At 49.0% G+C, this 18,467-nt stretch overlaps 1 protein-coding gene across 3 annotated transcripts in view; it reads right to left on the bottom strand.

The window, feature by feature from the left end:
* DIP2B (disco interacting protein 2 homolog B) overlaps positions 1-18,467 on the bottom strand; it is a 63,825-nt gene that overhangs the window by 9,486 nt on the left and 35,872 nt on the right. For 2 of the 3 annotated variants that reach the window (XM_054293535.1, XM_054293537.1), the window contains 25 exons: positions 16,591-16,734; positions 15,775-15,894; positions 14,979-15,176; positions 14,680-14,771; positions 14,252-14,362; positions 12,934-13,057; positions 12,329-12,438; positions 11,163-11,265; positions 10,142-10,206; positions 9,580-9,673; positions 8,741-8,860; positions 8,031-8,145; positions 7,344-7,483; positions 7,003-7,139; positions 6,609-6,689; positions 6,360-6,487; positions 5,537-5,651; positions 4,382-4,583; positions 3,945-4,054; positions 3,746-3,826; positions 3,081-3,204; positions 2,639-2,760; positions 1,937-2,048; positions 1,393-1,502; positions 228-358 (listed from right to left, as the gene is read on the bottom strand). In XM_054293535.1, coding sequence (XP_054149510.1) covers positions 228-358; positions 1,393-1,502; positions 1,937-2,048; positions 2,639-2,760; positions 3,081-3,204; positions 3,746-3,826; positions 3,945-4,054; positions 4,382-4,583; positions 5,537-5,651; positions 6,360-6,487; positions 6,609-6,689; positions 7,003-7,139; positions 7,344-7,483; positions 8,031-8,145; positions 8,741-8,860; positions 9,580-9,673; positions 10,142-10,206; positions 11,163-11,265; positions 12,329-12,438; positions 12,934-13,057; positions 14,252-14,362; positions 14,680-14,771; positions 14,979-15,176; positions 15,775-15,894; positions 16,591-16,734 — 2,989 coding nt within the window. The remainder of the gene's footprint in view (positions 1-227; positions 359-1,392; positions 1,503-1,936; positions 2,049-2,638; positions 2,761-3,080; positions 3,205-3,745; positions 3,827-3,944; positions 4,055-4,381; positions 4,584-5,536; positions 5,652-6,359; positions 6,488-6,608; positions 6,690-7,002; positions 7,140-7,343; positions 7,484-8,030; positions 8,146-8,740; positions 8,861-9,579; positions 9,674-10,141; positions 10,207-11,162; positions 11,266-12,328; positions 12,439-12,933; positions 13,058-14,251; positions 14,363-14,679; positions 14,772-14,978; positions 15,177-15,774; positions 15,895-16,590; positions 16,735-18,467) is intronic. The other variant, XM_054293536.1, reaches the window with a different exon arrangement.

The raw sequence follows: 18,467 nt of genomic DNA, 5'->3' as shown, positions 1-18,467 counted from the left end.
CATTCTGAAGCCAGGAATATTTGGCAGCACAAACACACATAATCAAGATGGGATAACATCTTGCTAATCTGCAGCAAAAGGGAACGTGTTGTTGTCAGCTCCAAGACAAATTCCCCCCTTCACTGTAAATTAAGTCGTTCTGTAATGTCAACACGTGTGTAATGACACCCATCTCCCATTTCCAAGCAGCCAGGAGTTCATCTGCCCCTGTGCCCAGAAAATCCTACCTGCAAAGGCACCAGAGCACAAATCCCAGCCCGCAGTAGGGGTCCAGACAAATGGCAATCTGCCGCGAGGAGTAGAGCTCACACTGCAGCTTGATGGCCCTGCACAGGCCACTGACGGCAGCGTGGGACATCTGCAACACAGGGGGGACACTGCTGGGGCCAGGGCAGCACCCAGACACCCCCAGGGCAGCACCCAGACCCCCCCAGGCACTGCTGGGGCCCAGGGCAGCACCCAGGGTCCCCCAGACACTGCTGGGGCCAGGGCAGCACCCAGGGTCCCCCAGGGCAGCACCCAGACCCCCCCAGGCACTGCTGGGGCCAGGGCAGCACCCAGGGTCCCCCAGACACTGCTGGGGCCCAGGACGGCACCCAGGGTCCCCCAGACACTGCTGGGGTCCAGGGCAGCACCCAGACACCCCCAGAGACAGCAAAGGCAGCTCATGGACAGCTGGTGGGCAGGCAAGGCCAAGGTTTGGTTCCTGAGCTTCCCCAGCAGAGGGAGAGACTGCAGAGCCCTGACACCAACAGTGACACCAACAGTGACACCAACAGTGACACCAACAGTGACACCAGCAGCTAAACTTGAAGCTGCAGCTATTTGAGCTCCACCTCAACATGAGCCAGAACTTTCCATGGAGGTGGCAGAGCACTGGAACAGCTGCCCAGGGTGGTTGTGGAGTCCTCCTCTCTGCAGACATTCCAAACCCACCTGGACGCGTTCCTGTGTCACCTGCTCAGTGAACTGTGTCACCTGTGTGACCCTGAATTGGATTGGGGGATCTCCAGAGGTCCCTCCCAGCCCTGACTGTCCTGTGATTCCAACTCCAAACACACATGAGCATTAACAACAGTCTAAAGCTTTTCTTTTTAGTTTCTTATCCTCTTTTTTTCTGACGGCATCCCTCTTCTGCTCTTGGTGGAGCTCAGAGCTCTGCTGCTCTCCCAAGCAGCTCTCCAGGGGAGGCAGCAGCAGAATTCCTGACCCCTCTGTGCAGACCTGTTTCTCTCCTCAGCAGGACTCAGGGAAATGAAGCCCACAGCTTTGTCAGAAGAAAATCAGAGTCTTTGTTTAAGCTACAACTTGGAGGTGGAGGTCAAGGGGAGATGGGTCAGAGGGTCAGGCAATACAAGACACAAATGCCCATCTCCTAACCCGTTGCTATACCTTTACTCCTGTGAGCATGCCTGTTGTGGAAACACTAAAATCTAGATATGCCAACATTTCAGGTGTGGGTGGCTTGTAGATCTGGGCCAGCCTCTTCCTGGGCAAATCATCTGTGCAAGACAGAAACAAACAGGTTAATTTTGGTTACTTAACTGGTGTTTGAAAGGAGAAAATGACTTTCAAAACACCAGAGATGGAAGATAAAGCCTTCCATTAATTCCCTTCCAGAAAAGACAGGCTAGTGTATGGCAAATCTCTTGCCAAGAAAATTTATTCTCAGGAAAAGGGAGAAAATGATGAATAATGACCAACTCATCCTTGTCTTAAGCAGATTAAAGTTGTCTCCAGAAATCCCTGTAATCATTTCCCATGCACAGCTCAATACAGAAGAGTTCTCAGTGAACAAGGGCACATCTTGGATAGCTTTTGTGCATATTCAAACAAATTTTCAAGAGCCACTCAATGAAATGTGGGCCAGTCCCTTTGGAAGTCACCAGCCACCCCTCCACAGGACTTCCAGGAGCCTCCTGGCCAGGGAGCTCACCTGTGTCAATGATGGTTGGCCAGGTTTTCACATCCACAGCACCAGCTGCCTCTCGGGACTTGAGCAGCCTCATCAAGGTCTGGGTTGTGAGGATGCAGGCGGCTTTGCTGACCTGCAAAGACCAACACTCACTGAAACAAAGAGGCAGGAGCATGTCCCAGCAGCTCATGTCCCAGTCTCTGATGTGCAGAGACTGTTTTATCCTATCAGCAAACCTGAATTCCTTTCTCTGCCTTTTGCACACTCTGCTCTGCTTCCCCTTCACTGAACCCCCAGTGCAGCCCAGCCTGCACAGACCCACCCTGGCAGAACCTGTGAGAAGGTGTCACAGCAAGATCCAGCTTTCTTCCCCGTGCTGTCCCCTGGTTACTGAGCTTGGGAAGTGACTTAACTGCAGGATTTGGACTTTCCCAGCATTCAGGAGTGTCAAGGTGAAATTCTGGGTGGCAATACCACGTCGGTGTTGTCAGACAGGTGTGTGAGGAGGGGGTTCTCTCTCTGGCATTTATGAAGGAGAACACTGTCCCTCAGCTCCAAGATGTGCCTCAGTCCCTGTCACACAGCCTCCACGAGCTCTGTTAGCTGTGTCACCCCTGGAGCACGAGGCTGGGGCACTCAGTGTGACTCTCAGGAGCCCGTGAGCAATCCAGCCCCAGTCCCTGTGACACAGGTGTCACCCCTGGGGCCCAGGCTGGCACTCACCTCCACGATCATCCTCACTGTGGGCAGAGTTGCCACCAGGCTCTGGGCGTGGGGCGGGCGCACGGTGACGGGGACACAGCCCGAGTACAGGCAGCCGTAGAAGGCCGTGATGAGCTCGATGCCTGCAGGGACACCAAGGGGACACTGGGGAGGGGTCCCTGGGCACAGCAGGGCACTGCTGCCCCTCCCACAGCACAGCTGGGCAACATCAGCAGGGCAGCAGCAAGCTGAGAAAGCTTGGGATAGGGAATGGGGACAGTAAAGGAACCACACAGGAAAGCATCTCCATCACTGAGGAAAAGAACATCAAATGACTCCAGAGCCAGTCAGGACACAGCAGTGAGCGCCTCTCACTAGCCCTGAGCGCCCTTCCTGTATTTCCAGATCCCAGTGAGAGTCCAAAGCAAGCCCAGGCTGTGTTTCCCCAGCGGGACCCACTCACCAGGAGGATAAAGAAGCACCACATTGTCTCCTGCATTGAGATGGCCTTTGTCACACAGCACTGATGCAATTCTCTCAGCCTTTTTGTGCAGCTGAAGGCAGGTGGCCGTGCATACAGTGGTTCCCTTGAAAGGAGACAAAAATGCTCTCAACAGGGGCTGGCACAACCCAAACTGGCTGCTCTGAGATAAACCCAAGCTTGCTGGCTAGCAGGAGGCTACAGCTAAGAGTTATCTCTACCTAAAGGCTGCTGTGAGCCACTCATCCACTACAGTACCAAAGGACAGAGATGGAGTTAGATCTGCTCTAGAAAATTCTACCTGCCAGGGAGTCAGTTCAGGTCTTCTTGCACCAGAACCTTGCCAGAATATACTCAACACCACTGATAGGGATGGTGGCACCAAGGGATACACCATTAACTGATACAGGAACCAGTGGGACCTACAAACACGCTCAGTTTTAAAATGAAGTGTCAAACCATGAGAGCCATTTGCTGAAGGGACCTAGAGAGTCAAAGGGTCAAGTTTCAAGTTACAAATCTATGGGCAAAATCTGATACAGAGGTTAAAGAGAGGCACTGCAGAGGGCAAAAGATTTTAAAGACTCTCCAACTGGCACTGGATAGCACATGGACCTTAAAACCCAACAACTCAGCACTGACTGTACCTTGGCATTCAATAAAAGGAAGAGTGGGTGGTCAGGAGTCGCTTGAGCTCTCCACTGCAACACTTCTGTCAGGAACTGGTGCTGGAAGACACAGGAAGGAGTTCAACACCAGCTTCTCCTTCAGTGCTCCCCACTGCTGCTCTGCACACAGCAGGGAAAACTCCTTCCCATCCTCCAGTTGTCACAAACACTCATTTACCTTTTTAACTAAATCATTGTCTTCTATTTGACCCAGATCTCTCCCAGAGGCTTGAGCGATTCTCTTCCCAGCAACCAGGTTCCCCACCATCACAGAGGCAGGGCCCACCCCTGTGGAGAGACAGCAGCACTTTGGGAAGGAGCAGAGCCAAGGGACAGAGATCCCCCTACTCCTGGGAATGAGCCTCACTGATGGAGCCCAGCAGGCACTGCTGGTCTCTGTCCACCAGGAGGGAGAATCCCAGTGAGCTCAAAGGTGGGAATTAAAATTCCTGACTAACACATGCAAAGAGAGGCCTGGAACAAGCCCCAGCCATGGGGCACAAGACAGGCCCTGGTCCCCAGCACGTGGGGCAGGGAGGAGGACATCACCCAGTCCCCGGGGCTGAGCACTGAGCCCCAGTTCAACAACACCAAACAAAAAGGGCCTCAGGTTACCTGGCTGTTTCTGCCTGGGCTTTGGCAAGTTTGTCACACAAGTGTGTGGGCACATGAGGATGTTGCAGGGGTGCAGAGAGCCCTCCAGAAAGTGCTGTTTGGTTTGGGAGATGTGGATCCCTCCCAGCGGAGTTTTTGGCAATGTGTTGGCTGGCACGAGAGCAAGGCAGTAAACACCCACTTGGTGAATGCTGTCAATGGCCTAGAGAAAGGAGAGATGGTCACTGGCATTGCTGGCACTGCTGGGCACAGTCTGCTGATGCACTCACACTGCAAGACAAATCCCTGGGCTTGTGAGTCAATCACTGACATCCCACCTGCCCTCCGTGCCACCAGCGAGCCCTGCAGTGAGCCTGAAGTGCTGGCTACCCCCCTGCCTTTACAGCCCATTTCATGGACACCAAATCCATTTTTAAATCCTTCATGACCAAAATCCCAAAATACCCACGGCTGCCTGATGAATCACAGGATTCTGATCTCGGGATTGCATCCATCTGTCTCCTGTGAACCATCACACTCTGTTCCCTCCTGCCCGCCTCAGCATTCAGGCATCTGATCCATTATTCAGAGCACCAGGTACTTCCCTGGTTTTCCACCCCAGCTCGCACACTTCACTCCCTGAATGTCATTCCTGGAATGACACACATGCAGCGCAGGCAGCTCTCAAAGGAAGTTCTTGCTACTCATTCTTTCAGGACCACACTCATTCAGCTGTTCTGGCCTTTCCCTGCCCACCTGCTCCCTGCTGAAAATGCATCTCCAAAGAAAAGGGTGGCTTTAAAGCCGAACTCTGAGCTCCACATGATCCAGACTAAAAGCAGAACTCCAAAGCCTGAGCACAGATCTGCTCTGCAGTTCTGAGAGGAGACTGCCAGAGCCTCTCTGCTCTCTGGGATTCATGGAATCCCAGACTGGCCGAGGAATTTCTTCCCAAAATTTAACTTAAATTCCTCTTATTTCAGTTTGAAGCCATTCCCCTTGTCCTGTCACTCCAGTTCCCTCAGGACACAACAGAACAGCTTGGACACAGCTTGTGACCCTGCACAAACACCTTGTGCCAAGAGGGATGCAAAGCTTGTGGCACCTCCATCGGGGCCCTTGGTGGCCTCTGCTCTGCCCACACCCCAAAAGCTGCAGGATTTCCCCCAGCTGTACCTGCAGCACCCGACTCATCCACTGGAAACTGTCCTCCTCAGATGCATCTGGCCTCTGCTCTGCCACCACCACGATCCTCTCGTCGTAGAACACAGACACGGAGAACACAGCAATCCTAAGGAAAAGGGCAGAGCCACACTCCAGTTTCACTCCTCAGAAACAGGGGGCCAAGGAGAGATTAAAGACAGGACTTGTTAAAATAATCATGGGGCAAAAACAAGAGAAAGAGCATCAGACAATTAACATTGACTCAAAGGGAAAGACTGGGGAGTATTTAAGGGGTTAACTCCACTTTCTGATGGAATTTCCATATGGCACAGTCCCCCGTTCTCCCAACCTGCTGTCACATTCTTGTTCCAACTTCTGGCAAAGCCCAAATGAAAGGGGATTTAAAGGCACCTACAGGATGGTTTAAAATCTCTCACTAAGTCTCGGAGATATGAGCTCCAGCTCTGCCTGAAGATCTGGAAAATTGTATCCACAACTGCTAAATAAAAATCAAATATCTTTGGACATTAATGAAACTCTTCTTTGCTGCACCAGCCAGCAGCTAACGACTGCAACTCTGCAGAGACAGAGAATTAATTTCTCTGTGTCCCTGACTTATCTTGTTACTTGATTGCTTTCCCTAAAGCACAGACTTGATGAAAAGCCAGGCTGGATAGTGGGGAAAAGATCTGTGTTGGGCAGGATCAGGGCAATTACTACCTAAATCAAAAATATGTTTACTTTAACTGAGCTACCAAAGAGAAATCCAAGAAAGCACTAAAGCTTGCGCTTTGGTTTATGACATGCAGCAGGTGATGGGGTTTCCTGTGCTGACCTTCCTCTGTAAACTGTTTTTATTGACTCCACGGCCAGCCCAGTGGCCACGATGTCGTCGGCGTTGTGCCTTCTCCCGCTCACGGTCAGCAACCCGTCCATTTTGCCAACCACAAACACCAAACTGCCCTGCAAGGCAAGAAGGCAATAGTGAGGAGCTCACAGAGAGCTCCTCTCACACATCCTCCCTCCCCAAAGCTTTTCTCTGCAAGGCTGAAGGGCCAGAGCAGTGCAGGCTCTCCTCACGTACAGGTCCAACAAATCCCAGCAAGCCGGAGCGCACGAAGGGCACTTCCCCCACGGGAGAGCCAGAGGAGTTCACAGGGATCACCTGCAACACAAGGGAGGACATTGGAGGCCTGAGGAGAGAAAAACATTCCCAAACCACCCCAAAATTGTGGAGAAAAACCACCCCAAGAACAGCACTTAGTGAAGGGAAGAGGAGAAGGGCAGGGCATCCCCGGTGCAGCCAGGGTGGGAGATGTTTATGGAGGGGATTCTGAGTGTCTCTAACTGCAAGGAGATTTCCAGTGCATGTTTATAAAAACCAACATTAACACTTCAGTTACAAACCCAAGGAGTTGCACAAGACCATGAGTTTTACACAGAAAAGGGGCAGGAAAGATGCATCCTGCTAGACTTACCTCGAAAGTATTCTTTGTCACCCCTGCCAGCCCATAGTACATCATTCCTCCTGCTCTGGAGCTCACACAGATTTCACCAATCTCATCTGTTTTACAGAGCTGGGGTGGCCCATCTGGTTTCACTATACACATCATGCCTAGGAAAAATCAGGCTTTGTTAAAAACAGCTCCCAAATTTTGCCCTGTGTGAGAAGTGACATGTTTAATCGTGACAGGAATGACTGAGTCTGGCACTGCCCCACCTCTCCCACACTGAGGCGGATGTGGGAGAGAACATTGACCCATTCTGCTCCTAAAACATCCCCAAAACCATCTCCTATCAGTCTCCTGCCTGCTTTTACCTCCTGGCATCACGTGCCCCACGTCCTGGACAGTGAGAGCAGAGTTTTTATCCTCGGTGTTGACCCGAATGACACCGAAACTCAGCCCGTTCATGGACAGGATGGCTCTGCCTGGCAGAGGGGCCCCGGGGACTCCAGGCCTGGGAAGGAACAAAATGAACAAATACAATCAGGCACCCAGCTTGGTGTTAGACTCAGATGGAGATGGCACAGCAACAGAAAGGTATGTTCAGTGTCTCTGCTTTGCATAATCATTTCAAATTGTGATGGCAGTGAGGATCCCCACCCAAATTTTCAATCCCTAAGGAATTGTGTTCTGGGCACTGCAGTTCCTCTGCCAGCTCCTCACCTCACCCCATGGCAAACCCCAGCTCCCACCCCTGTTTCTTACAGGCAGCAATGGACAGAAACAGAGTATGAGAGTGTCCAAATGATCTCAAATCTCATCTCAGATTCAGAACACCTCCCGGGCTGTGGAAATCAGGAGGAGGAAAAGCAGAGCTCAGGCACAGCTGAGCTGTCACACACCTCAGAAATCACCTGGATCTCAGGAGGGAGACTTAAAGCTCAGCAACTTGAGTACCTGAGCACACAGAGTAAATGTCAGAGGAGTTTATTACATGCCTAAATCAACTCTGACCAAGCCAAGTGTGAAGAAAGCCCAGGCTGGATGACTCAATCTGTTACCTCCGGATTGCGACGGTCATCGCTTCGGGGGAGGTGGCACAGGGACAAATCGCCTCTGGTTTGAGCCCATGGCTCTGAAACAAGCTCAGGAAGGCATCACAGGAGGAAACAGACCCTAGGAAGAAAGAAAAGATGCCACTAGGACTTCACAGATATTGATTTCATGCCCATCTACAGGAAGGGTCACGAGGAGGATTTGGGAAACTACAGGAGGAAGCAGCCTCAAGTTGTGCTGGGGAGGTTTAGGTTGGACATGAAGGAAAATCTCCTCACTCCAAGGATGGGCAGGCATTGGAACAATCCCAGAGTGGACATTCAGACATGTGAATTCTGCCCAGGTGGAATCACAATCCCTGGAGGGATTTAAAGGACGTGTGGACGTGGCACTTGGGGACGGGGTTTAGTGGTGAACACGGTGCTAGGTGAAGAGCTGGATTCAATGGTCTTAAAGGTCTTTCCCAGCCTGAACAATTCTCTGATTTTACAAACACTGCCCCCCGTTCAACTCTCCCTTTTCCTGCTTTGCAGGATCTCTCACACCCCAAAGGATGGCAACACAAAAACCTCGAAACACCCTTGTCCTGTGCCCAAGCAGCAGCAGGCAGAGCTCTGGCCTAGAGGAGAGCTCCAAGGGAGCTGATCCTGCTGCCAGGGGCTGCAGAGGGGCTGGGCAGGGCTGGGCAGGGCTGGGCCAGGGCTGGGACACTCACAGGGGTTGGCGCCGTCGGTGACGATCAGCATCCGCAGCGAGCTCAGGCTCACGTCTCTTTGGTCCCGGTGGGCCATCATGGCCCAGTGCAAGTCTCGACACTTCACCAGAGCAACTTTTGCTGCAACCAACACAAAAACACCACCTCAGGGCACATCAAAGCTTTCCAAGAGTTATTTTCATAGAACTCAAATGGTCCAAGACCCCCTCCAAATGAGGGAGTTCTCACCTAAGCAAGGAAGCCTTAAATAACTGAGGCTGCAGTAACAGCAAAGCCAACACACAGTGGCACCTGCTGTGGCACTGCCACCCCCTGAGCCAGGGTCTGTCATCATCACAGCTCCTCCTCCAAAGGCCATAAATCATTATCACCCTCTGGAAGCCCTCAGGGAGGCCAGGGACCAAGGGCTCCTGCTGCACTCTGCCATTTCCTTGGTTTCAAACTGGCTCCAAGTCACAAGATCCCCATCGTGTTCCCCACCACTGACATGGCACAGGGACTGTGCACAGAAATAAATGGCAAAGTCCCCTGTCCTCCCAAGCTGTCACATTTCTGTTCCAACCTCTGGCAAGTCACCAATGCAAGGAGTTTTACAAGTATCCACACGACTGGGGGCTTAAAATCTCCCAAACATGAGCTCCAGCCCTGCCTGAGAATCTAGAAAATCATATCTAATACTGCAAAATAAAAATCAACTACCATTGGACATTAGTGAAACTCTTGGCCCTTGAGATTTGCCATGGAGGAGCAAGAGGGGTTTAAGGCATTTGAGATTTTAATGCCCCTCACTCTTGGGTCCTGAGAATTCCAAGCTGAAATTGTGGATTCCCCCAGGTTACCTTTGTGGGCGTGAACTCTCTGCACCCATGAGAGAGGACAGGTTTTCATCACAGAATAGGGCACGCTGATAGTGTGCAGCTTGTTCATTACATTCTGAAAAACAGGAAAAGGATTGTTAGGAAAGGGATCCCAAACCTCTCATTGAGTTATTAGAAATAAGAGTCACCCTCAGTGCCCATCAACTTCCACCCCACCAGGAGTTCATAGAGGTTTAGTCAGGATGATTCTGTTGTTCCCCCAGGAGATTTGGCAGGGAGAGAAATGGTTGTTTTAACAGATAATAGTCCCCAGTCTTGGACTCTGTTACCACAGAATAATGGAATTCTGGAATGGGTTTGGTTGGGAGGGACCTTAAAGCTCATCCAGTGCCATGGCAGGGACACCTTCCACTATCCCAGGGTGCTCCAAGCCCTGTCCAACCTGGCCTTGGACACTTCCAGGGATCCCAGCTTCTCTGGGCACCCTTTGCCAGGCCTGTTCACCCTCACAGGGAAGAAACTTTTCCTAATATCCCATCTAATCATGAATCTCTCATTCCAGAGAGCTCTGGAGCCAGCTCACCGTTAGAATGCCATGCCACAGCCCTGCATCCTTCTTAAAATCCAGCACATTCACTATTGTTTCACCTGGGAAAAGAAAGGTGAAGCTGTTAGTGCAACGTGCCAGCACAGCTGTGCCATCACTTACTCTGGAATGTGCACAAGGATGAACACCCCTGCCCTGCCAGAGCTGCTCCAGGGCCAGCCCAGGGCTCTGTGTGATTACACGTGTTACTGAGCACAGCAACAACTGCACGTCCATGCCTGAGCAGGAGCACGTCCAGAAAGCGCAAGGAAATCACATTTGGAAATCCAGCTGCCAGCTGGAAATCACATCCCAGCCTGAGACGTCCATCAGTGGGACAGGAAGGGTCTGGAGCTCATTATGAATGAGCAGGGGAGCTCAGGAACATCACTCAAACCCTGACTTTTAGCTCAAGTGATGGATTCTAAAGGCAAACTTTGCATTTTAAAGCTCTGTGACCTACAGCTCTATAAATAGTTTCATTCATGGATGTAGGGATTAGCCTGATTTACAAGGCAGACCAGAATAAACCATAACCTACAGCAAAACCCTCTGGAATACCAGCAGCACCTTCCAGCCTCCATTTCTGGGTTCCCCAAAACACCTCACAGGACCAGAACAGCCCCAGCTCCAGCAAGTTTTGTATTTACACACTATCAGCAATCAAAGACATTTCTATGGGCCACCAGTGCAGTGAGAGGGGACTCCAGCTTAGTGGAAAATGCTCCATTTTTCATTCATTTGTTCCTCTTTTTGTCATCAGAACAGACTCAGTAACTTCATAGAAATTCTATAAATCCTCCTTTTTATTCCTCTTCATCATGGCAGTGAAAATGATGCCATTTTGGATGGAAAAACATCAGCGCTAATTTTCACTTTTTGGGGGGAAGAATTAATCTGGACTTTCAAATTTTATTTATTTTTGGAAGCAAATATTGGTTACTCAGAGGCAGCTGTTGAAGATATGAGAGGGAACCACTTTATTTTGTCACCTTTGATGCTCTGTGGCCTCACCCACCTTCAGAGTAGTTGCAGGCCTGAGACAAGGCCTGGCAGTGAGCCAGCATGGCCACCCGGGACACGGTGACACCCATGACACTGCCCTCCTTGCTGGTCTTGTACTGCAAGGAGAGAGGTTAAAGGGAGTTAAGAAAAAAAGAAATGAAGGAAGTTAAATCACAGAATCCACGTGAAAATAAAGTTTTCTCTCTGTGTGAAAGCTTAGACTCGAGGAGATGGTTATTGTGGTGGCACACGTGGAAAATCTCCATGGAAATGGGAGAAAAAATGCATCTTTCAGCTTGAAATAAACTGAAAATAAACCTAAAGGAAATGAGGAAAAGAATTTAACAACCCATTCCATCCCTTTTTGTGTTTATTTCAGTGTCACTACTGCTCATGACTTCTCTTCCTGCTCCTGTAACAAACTGAAAAACCAATCTGTGTTTCAGACTGGCTGAACCACCACTGAAACTGCTGCAATCCTGTGGGAAATGGATTTGTAAAGAATTTTAAAAATTTGATAGAAAGCTTACATAATTTTAGAGAATTAGAACTGAGAAAGATGCATTGTAGCAGGACCAGGTAGGAAAAAATAGAGGTGATTGGTGTTAGAAGTAACAGCAGCATTGTGTAGAAAACCTAGGAAGCTGAAAGGGTTATTGTAATTTATCAGGTATTGTAACCAGAAAATAAGTTAGCTTCTGATAGAATGGCATTGAGGTTTACATCTCTTGTGTCTCACTACTCATCAAGACTGATAACAGAATAAAATCTTTTAAAACACCTCTCAATTGTCTCAATAAAAGCTGAGAAAACCAACACAATCCCTACAAGTCACCTTGTACAGGAACAAAAATCAGCATTTCTGCAAGGACAGAGAATCCCAGCTGCTGCTGCCTCAAGCACTGGCAGAAACGGGGTTACCAAGCACCACCTCAGAGCTCAGCTGCCTCCATCCCTCACTTTTTGGGAACAAAAACAATTCTCCAACTGATTCCAAGCAGTGCTCAAGGCCACAGAGGGATTCAAACCCAAAATGAGCTTCACAGCAGGGTGTCCCCAATGAAAGGTTTGTTTCAGTGGGAAGCTGAAGGGAGTGAGGTGAAACTATTCTCCCTCTGGTGATGAGAACATTAAATTCAGCTCACACAAGGTACTTTCTATTCCCCATTCAGCACTTACCTCAATATATGCTGGCTCAGTTCCTGCTGCTGAGATGTTGGGCTGCCAGTCCTTGGGAGATTTGGAGAGATATTTTGAATCTGTCACAACCCATTTGAGTCTGGGCCAACCTGGAGCCAAAATTAAACGCTACATTAATATCAGTTTATTTATTGAGGGATTTATATTCTGCAAGAATACACTAAACCCCATCATTTGTCCAAGTTCAGTTACACAAGCTAAATTCCAAGCCAAGCCCAGCTACCAGCCAGAAGGTTCATCTCATTTCTCATCAGGGAGTTCAGTGGGCAACCAGGTACTTCCTCTCCTCAGGGGAGATCCCTGCAGCATTCCTAAATAAAGCTTGTGAATAAAACTGCCTTGGAAGCTGCCAAATGCCACTGAAGGGACCTGAGCACAACCCTGGTTGGGGGGTGGCTCATTGTGACCCCCAGAGCAGCAGAGCAGCTGTGTCAGACATCACAAATAGAAATCCTACACATTTTGCTGATGGGATCAGGAGCTGCCCCTTTACCCCCCAAGTGCCTTCAGAGTCCTGACAGCTCCTTTCAGATGGTTCAGCTGCAGCAGAAGCACAACCAAAAGCCAATCTGTAACCAACTCACCTTTAAACTGCACAATTTCTCCATTCTGGGTTTTGGGGAGCCCTTTCAGACACACTTCAGTGGTGAGGGCCAGAGCAATGCCACAGCTCCCCAGCAGGAACCCAATCTGCTGCCCACCAGCATCCTGAGGGAAGAGGGCAAAAGTCACTCCTGCTCAAAGATGACAAAAGCCAGCTTTCCCTTATCAAAATCCAAGGTTTGATATTGCTTTGGGGACTGGGGGAAGGAATGGCAAGGAAAAGAATTTAACAACGAATTTCCACACAGGATCACAGAATCACAACTGGAGCAATTTGGGCTACTGGGAGGTGTCCCTGCCCTTGGCAAAGGATGGAACTGGATGGTCCCTAAGGTCCCTTCCAACTCAAACCATGCTGTGACCCCGTGAAACACGGCCCTGGCAAGATTAAAATGCACTGGATGTGAAATGCAGGGGAAACAGGAGCTCCTGCCCAGCACCCAGGCATGGAGCTCACCCCATCTCCTGGCATTAATGGAAACCCAGATGCTGCAAAGAGGAATTGAGCGGCAAAAAAAGCAAAACATGTAATTACACTGGGATAACGAGACCTCTCCATCCCCTGGAGCCAATTTCTGTTGCACAATGATAAAATGAGGAGGCTCACTCAGAAACTGATTGGGCAAATACTGGAGAAGTTTTAATTTTGCATTTGGTTGCTATAGCAGTCTGCCACAGTGCAGAGAATGAAATCAAAGCTCTGTGAGTCCCTGAGTGTTCCCTGAGCTCATTGCCACCTGTCAGACCAGCTCCCAGCTCAATTGCCACCTCTCCTGCCATAATGTTTGCCATGACCCCATTGTTTTTGTAGCTCTTATGAAACCCCATAGTTTCACACAGCTCCTGACACAGCAATAATATGGCAACAGTGCAAAAATTCTGGTAAGGGTAAAGAAAACACTTTGTTGGGTAAATAATTTACAAAAAGTGGCTCAATGTCTTCAGGAGCACTGAGCACCTCCATGCTCAGCAAAATCAGAGCCTGGCAGAGCTCAGCAAGGCTGGACTGAGCCCCCTCCCATCAACCAGGGGCAGATCCACACTCTAATCTGTTCTGTATAAATTATTTGCAGTAAGGAAGTGAAGACTGCATCATTTAGGAGAATTGACCATCTCCAGCTGCTCAGCACAGCTCTGATCAATATGTTTTTCCATTTTTAAATGCCAAGCCAAGCTCCCAAAAGTCCTTGTTGGTACAGAGCTGCTCAGGCAGCAGCTGCAGGCTGTGAAATGCTGTCAGAGGCTCTGGCCTGACTTGGTTTCCATCCCAATCACTGCTCCAAGTTCCATCAACGTTACCTTTCTGGTAAGAGGTACCTCTATAGGCACTGGGATCACTTCAGCCAGGAGACAGCCATAAAATGCCACCATGAACATCACGGGGTCGTTGTTGGGATACACCAGGGCTACCTGCAAGCCACAAGTTAACATTTCAAAATCCACATCTAGAGTGACCGAAGCTAGGAAAATTTGGTGTTGTTTCACACTCTTCCTCACACAGAATGTGTGGAATGTGCCTGTGAGGAGCTCAGTGCCCAGGCATGTGAAGGTTCACATACAGCCACGACACAAGAAGCTGCTCAAAGAGGAGCTAGGACCCCTGAAAAATCACACCAATTTCTGTCCCAAGCAGCCTTGTCCTGGGGTCAGAGTCTCACTATGGTGTCAGTGGAAAGTTCCAGCCCCCAAACCCCTGGTTTTACTCCAGAGAGTCCCAAAGACCTTACCCTGTCTCCGGGTTTTAACACAGGCTCGTTTTTGGTCCCCAGTTTATTAAGCAGGGTGTAGGCCAGCTTGAGACTTCTGCTCCACAGTTTGCCTGGAAGGCAGAGAACAGAGACTTGCAGAGCTCTGCACCAAGCAGACAAGAGAACAGCTCCCACCTTGGCTTTTTTATTACCTACACCTCCACTGCTCTGTCCACAACCCTGGCAAAGACCAGGAAGGTTTTCACAAGCCCTGTGAGCCCTGCGCTCTCCCCACCGCTGCTCTCTGGCAGCAGCTGAGCAGGGGAGGCTCAACTCACCGTATGTGAGGGTATAAACCGGTTTTCCCGTCACATCCAGGGCTGTCAGGCAGGGACACTTGGCCTGAGTGGTTCCCCAGCGCTGCAGAGCTGCTTCCAAGGCAGGAGGCCAATTACAGACCACTCCCAGGGGCTCCCCCTTCACCGGGGTCATCTGGCGGCCCTCGGGCTTGGGCTGGTTGGGGTCGGGCTGGGGAACTGAGAAAATTCAATGTTATTTCCAGAATCTGTTGGTATTTCTAATATAATCCAAGTAAAATAATATTCCCCGTCCTTGTCCATTCGTCACCTGATAGCTCAGCTTGAAATAAGCTGAAAATAAACCTAAAGGAATGAGGAAAAGCACTTAAAAACCCATTCCATCCCTTTTCCTGGGAAGTCTTGCACAGAACAAGAGATCATGAACAGAGGTTTCTCACAGGATGTTGTTCAAAGGTGTTCAACACATCAGTAAGGAAAGGAACACAGAACTGCAGAAAAGAAAACCTTACAAAATAATGCTGGAATAAAATCACCAGTGAGGACAATCCCCTTTGGGAAAGTAATTAAAGTAGTAAATGAAAGGGGTTTTAAAATCTATTTAAATATTTTTTTAAGAAGTTTAGTGTTGAGGAGGTCCCCCAAAGCTCAGCAGAACAGTGAATTATTTGAAACACTGGTTTTGTGTCAGACTTCTCATGGAGGCTGCTGCAAACAGTGAACCTGAGCCAACCTTGAGAACAACACAAAAAAGAACTCAGCTCCCAGAGTACCCAGTCGTAACAAATGTGCATAAAATCACTATTTGCGCTATTACCTTCCACAATTTCTTCAAAATCATCCACAAAGAACTCTTTCAAGGGTGGTCTTTTAGGTCTTTTCAAGGTGTTCAGCAACTGCTGAATTTTTGTGGAGACTCTGCTGCTCACAGGAACACCTGGAGGGAAAGACCAGAGCAATGAGTGCCATGTCCAGTCCTTCCCACTCAGCTCCAGGGGTTTGGGGCTCCACCACCTCCCTGGGCACTTCCCAAGCCTGACCACCCCATCCATGAGGAAATTCCCCCAATGCCAACACCACAACTGCAGCAACAGTAACACCTTAATGCAAAACCGAAACTATTCTGATTTTGTGAAGAGCTTAAATGAGATAACAACTCAGGAACGACTGAGGGAGCTGGGGGTGTTTAGCCTGGAGAAAAGGAGACCCAGGGGTGACCGTATCACTCTGCACAGCTCCTGAAAGGTGGCTTTGCTCAGGTGGGGCTGGGCTCTTTCTCCAGACAGCACTGACAGAACCAGAGCACACAACCTCAAGCTGCACCAAGAGAAATACAGGTTGGATAGCAGGGAAAAGTTTTTTACAGAAATGGGAGATAAAGCACTGGAATGGCTGCCCAGGGAGGTGGTGGAGTCACCATCCCTGGGTGTGTTTAACAAAGCCTGGATGTGGCACTGGGGGCCAGGGTTTAATTGAAGTGTTAGGGCTGGGCTGGACTCGATGACTTGCAGGTCTCTTCCAACCTGGTCTTTCTGTGAATTCTGACATCACCCAGAGCTGGGAGAACAACTGATGTGATTTGAGGCCTCTCTGGACCCTGCTGGCACCCCTGGGTGCCCCGAGGGCTCCGTACCATCTGCAGTGTCCATGAGACTGGAGCGGTTGGATCCCTTGTGCATCCCCTTCACAATCCCAGAGGGAGGGAGGTCGATGGCTGCTGGCCGTGGTGAGGGCGTGGAGGTAGTTGCTGTGACATCTGGAGGGACTGAGAAACTTTCTAGAAAAAGAAGAAAGCTGCTAAATACACCTTTTATTAACACAGTGTCAGTCACCTGCTCCCAATAATCCTAAGGATTGAATGGCTGGATGTATGGGAACCCTCATAATGCTAAACACACTGATTCCTAAGGGTTCAGCAGCTCTAGGAGAGGCACAGCATCTGCTCTGGAAACCAAAAACCACAAGGTTTTATCCATGTCAGGAAAGTGCTCCAGCAAAACAGAATTCCTGTTCTTGGTTTCTAACCTTGAAGCTCAATCTCTTGACATTCAGTACTGTAAAAAAAAAAATAAATAATTTTTTAAGAGTTTGTGATTCACATGAGCTCTGAAACATCCAAAGTCCAGAACAAATCCCTCCCTCACCTATGCACTGATCTCTCTTGCTAGAATTCTACTATTTAGCTTTTTTGTGAGTGAGGGCTTTTGAAAACAAAACATGTGGGAATTTGACTGAAGCAGATCAGCAAAAATCGTGTTGGGTTTCAATCCCTTCCAGCTGGGTGCTTACAGAGCTTGTCCAGCAGCCACAGAGTAAATCCAATGAATGGTGTGAGCTGGGTCTTACTTCTGCTCCAAGTTGCAGGGCACTGTCCTGCCTCTCAGCCAAGGCTGCAACTGCACCCTGCAAGAATTCTCCTGTGAACTGTCTCTTAAACAGGGGATTTTGCAAATGTGGGGTTTCTTTACACAACCCAGCAGGTTCAGTCATCTGATACGGCAAGAATATTCTACTCTGGCTCAACAGCACCAGCAGCTGTTGCTTACAAAGGAAAAACCCAACAATCTCAAAGTATGGGTTGGGTTTTACAGATAGTCTGAAGTCAAATCCCAAATAATTCCCACTCACAGGGTTTTGTGATTGATTCTGTGTGATTCTGTGATTTCCCTTTGCCTAAGGAGGAAAAATAACTCATTTCTGCATCCCTTTGGAGACACAGTGGCAAGGAATATTTCTCATGCACTGAATTTCTAAAATCACTGGAAAGGACGTGGATTTGTACAATCCAAACATCTGCAGGACTTTTTACTGCTCTCAAGAGAGAGATGTACAGAATTGTGTGTGTGAGAGCTCTATTCATTTAAACCAGGTGTTAACAAGGTATGAATGTGGCAAATAGAATCCTGACAAAGATTCAAAGCTTCTATTTTGCATGAGACACTAATTAGATTAGACAGTAGATATTCTGGAGGTAAAAAGCTGTGTTACCTTAATTCATTGCAAAAGGCAATGTGGCCTTCTGCATGCTCCAATTAAAAACAGCCTCTCTGCTTCAAAGACATTAATTATATTGACTACATTTTATGGGCAATCTCCTCAGTTTTCCATTTCAGGAAACAATTTGCATCCCAGCAAATAAACAAACAAAAATAACAGCAATAAAAAGATAAATAAGTGAAAGATAAAATCACCAGCACTTCTAAGCACTGCTTGCCCCAACCCAGTTAAGCAGAAGCAGAGAGCACATGAAATACAGACAATGTCCTACGGTGCAGGAATTTCCTCACCAGCAGCTAAAAAGGACAAACATACACAGAGCAAAAACAAACTTGGCCATTTCATACAGAAGCATCAGCAGCAAGGAGCACCTCAGAGCCTCAGAAAACTGAGCCCGGGGTATCCAGATCTGTAGATTTTGCTCCATCTCCTCAGTACCTGGATGCTCTGGTTATTCCTCAGACAGCCAGGAAGAGCTGGGCTAAAGCTTTACTCCTCTGACCCTGTTTTTTA

Source organism: Melozone crissalis, unplaced genomic scaffold (assembly GCF_028551555.1).
Source record: "Melozone crissalis strain CALT ecotype California unplaced genomic scaffold, PUWL_Pcris_2 ptg000160l_1, whole genome shotgun sequence".
Classification (NCBI taxonomy): Eukaryota; Metazoa; Chordata; class Aves; order Passeriformes; family Passerellidae; genus Melozone; species Melozone crissalis.
This window is presented reverse-complemented; position numbering and strand designations above follow the sequence as displayed.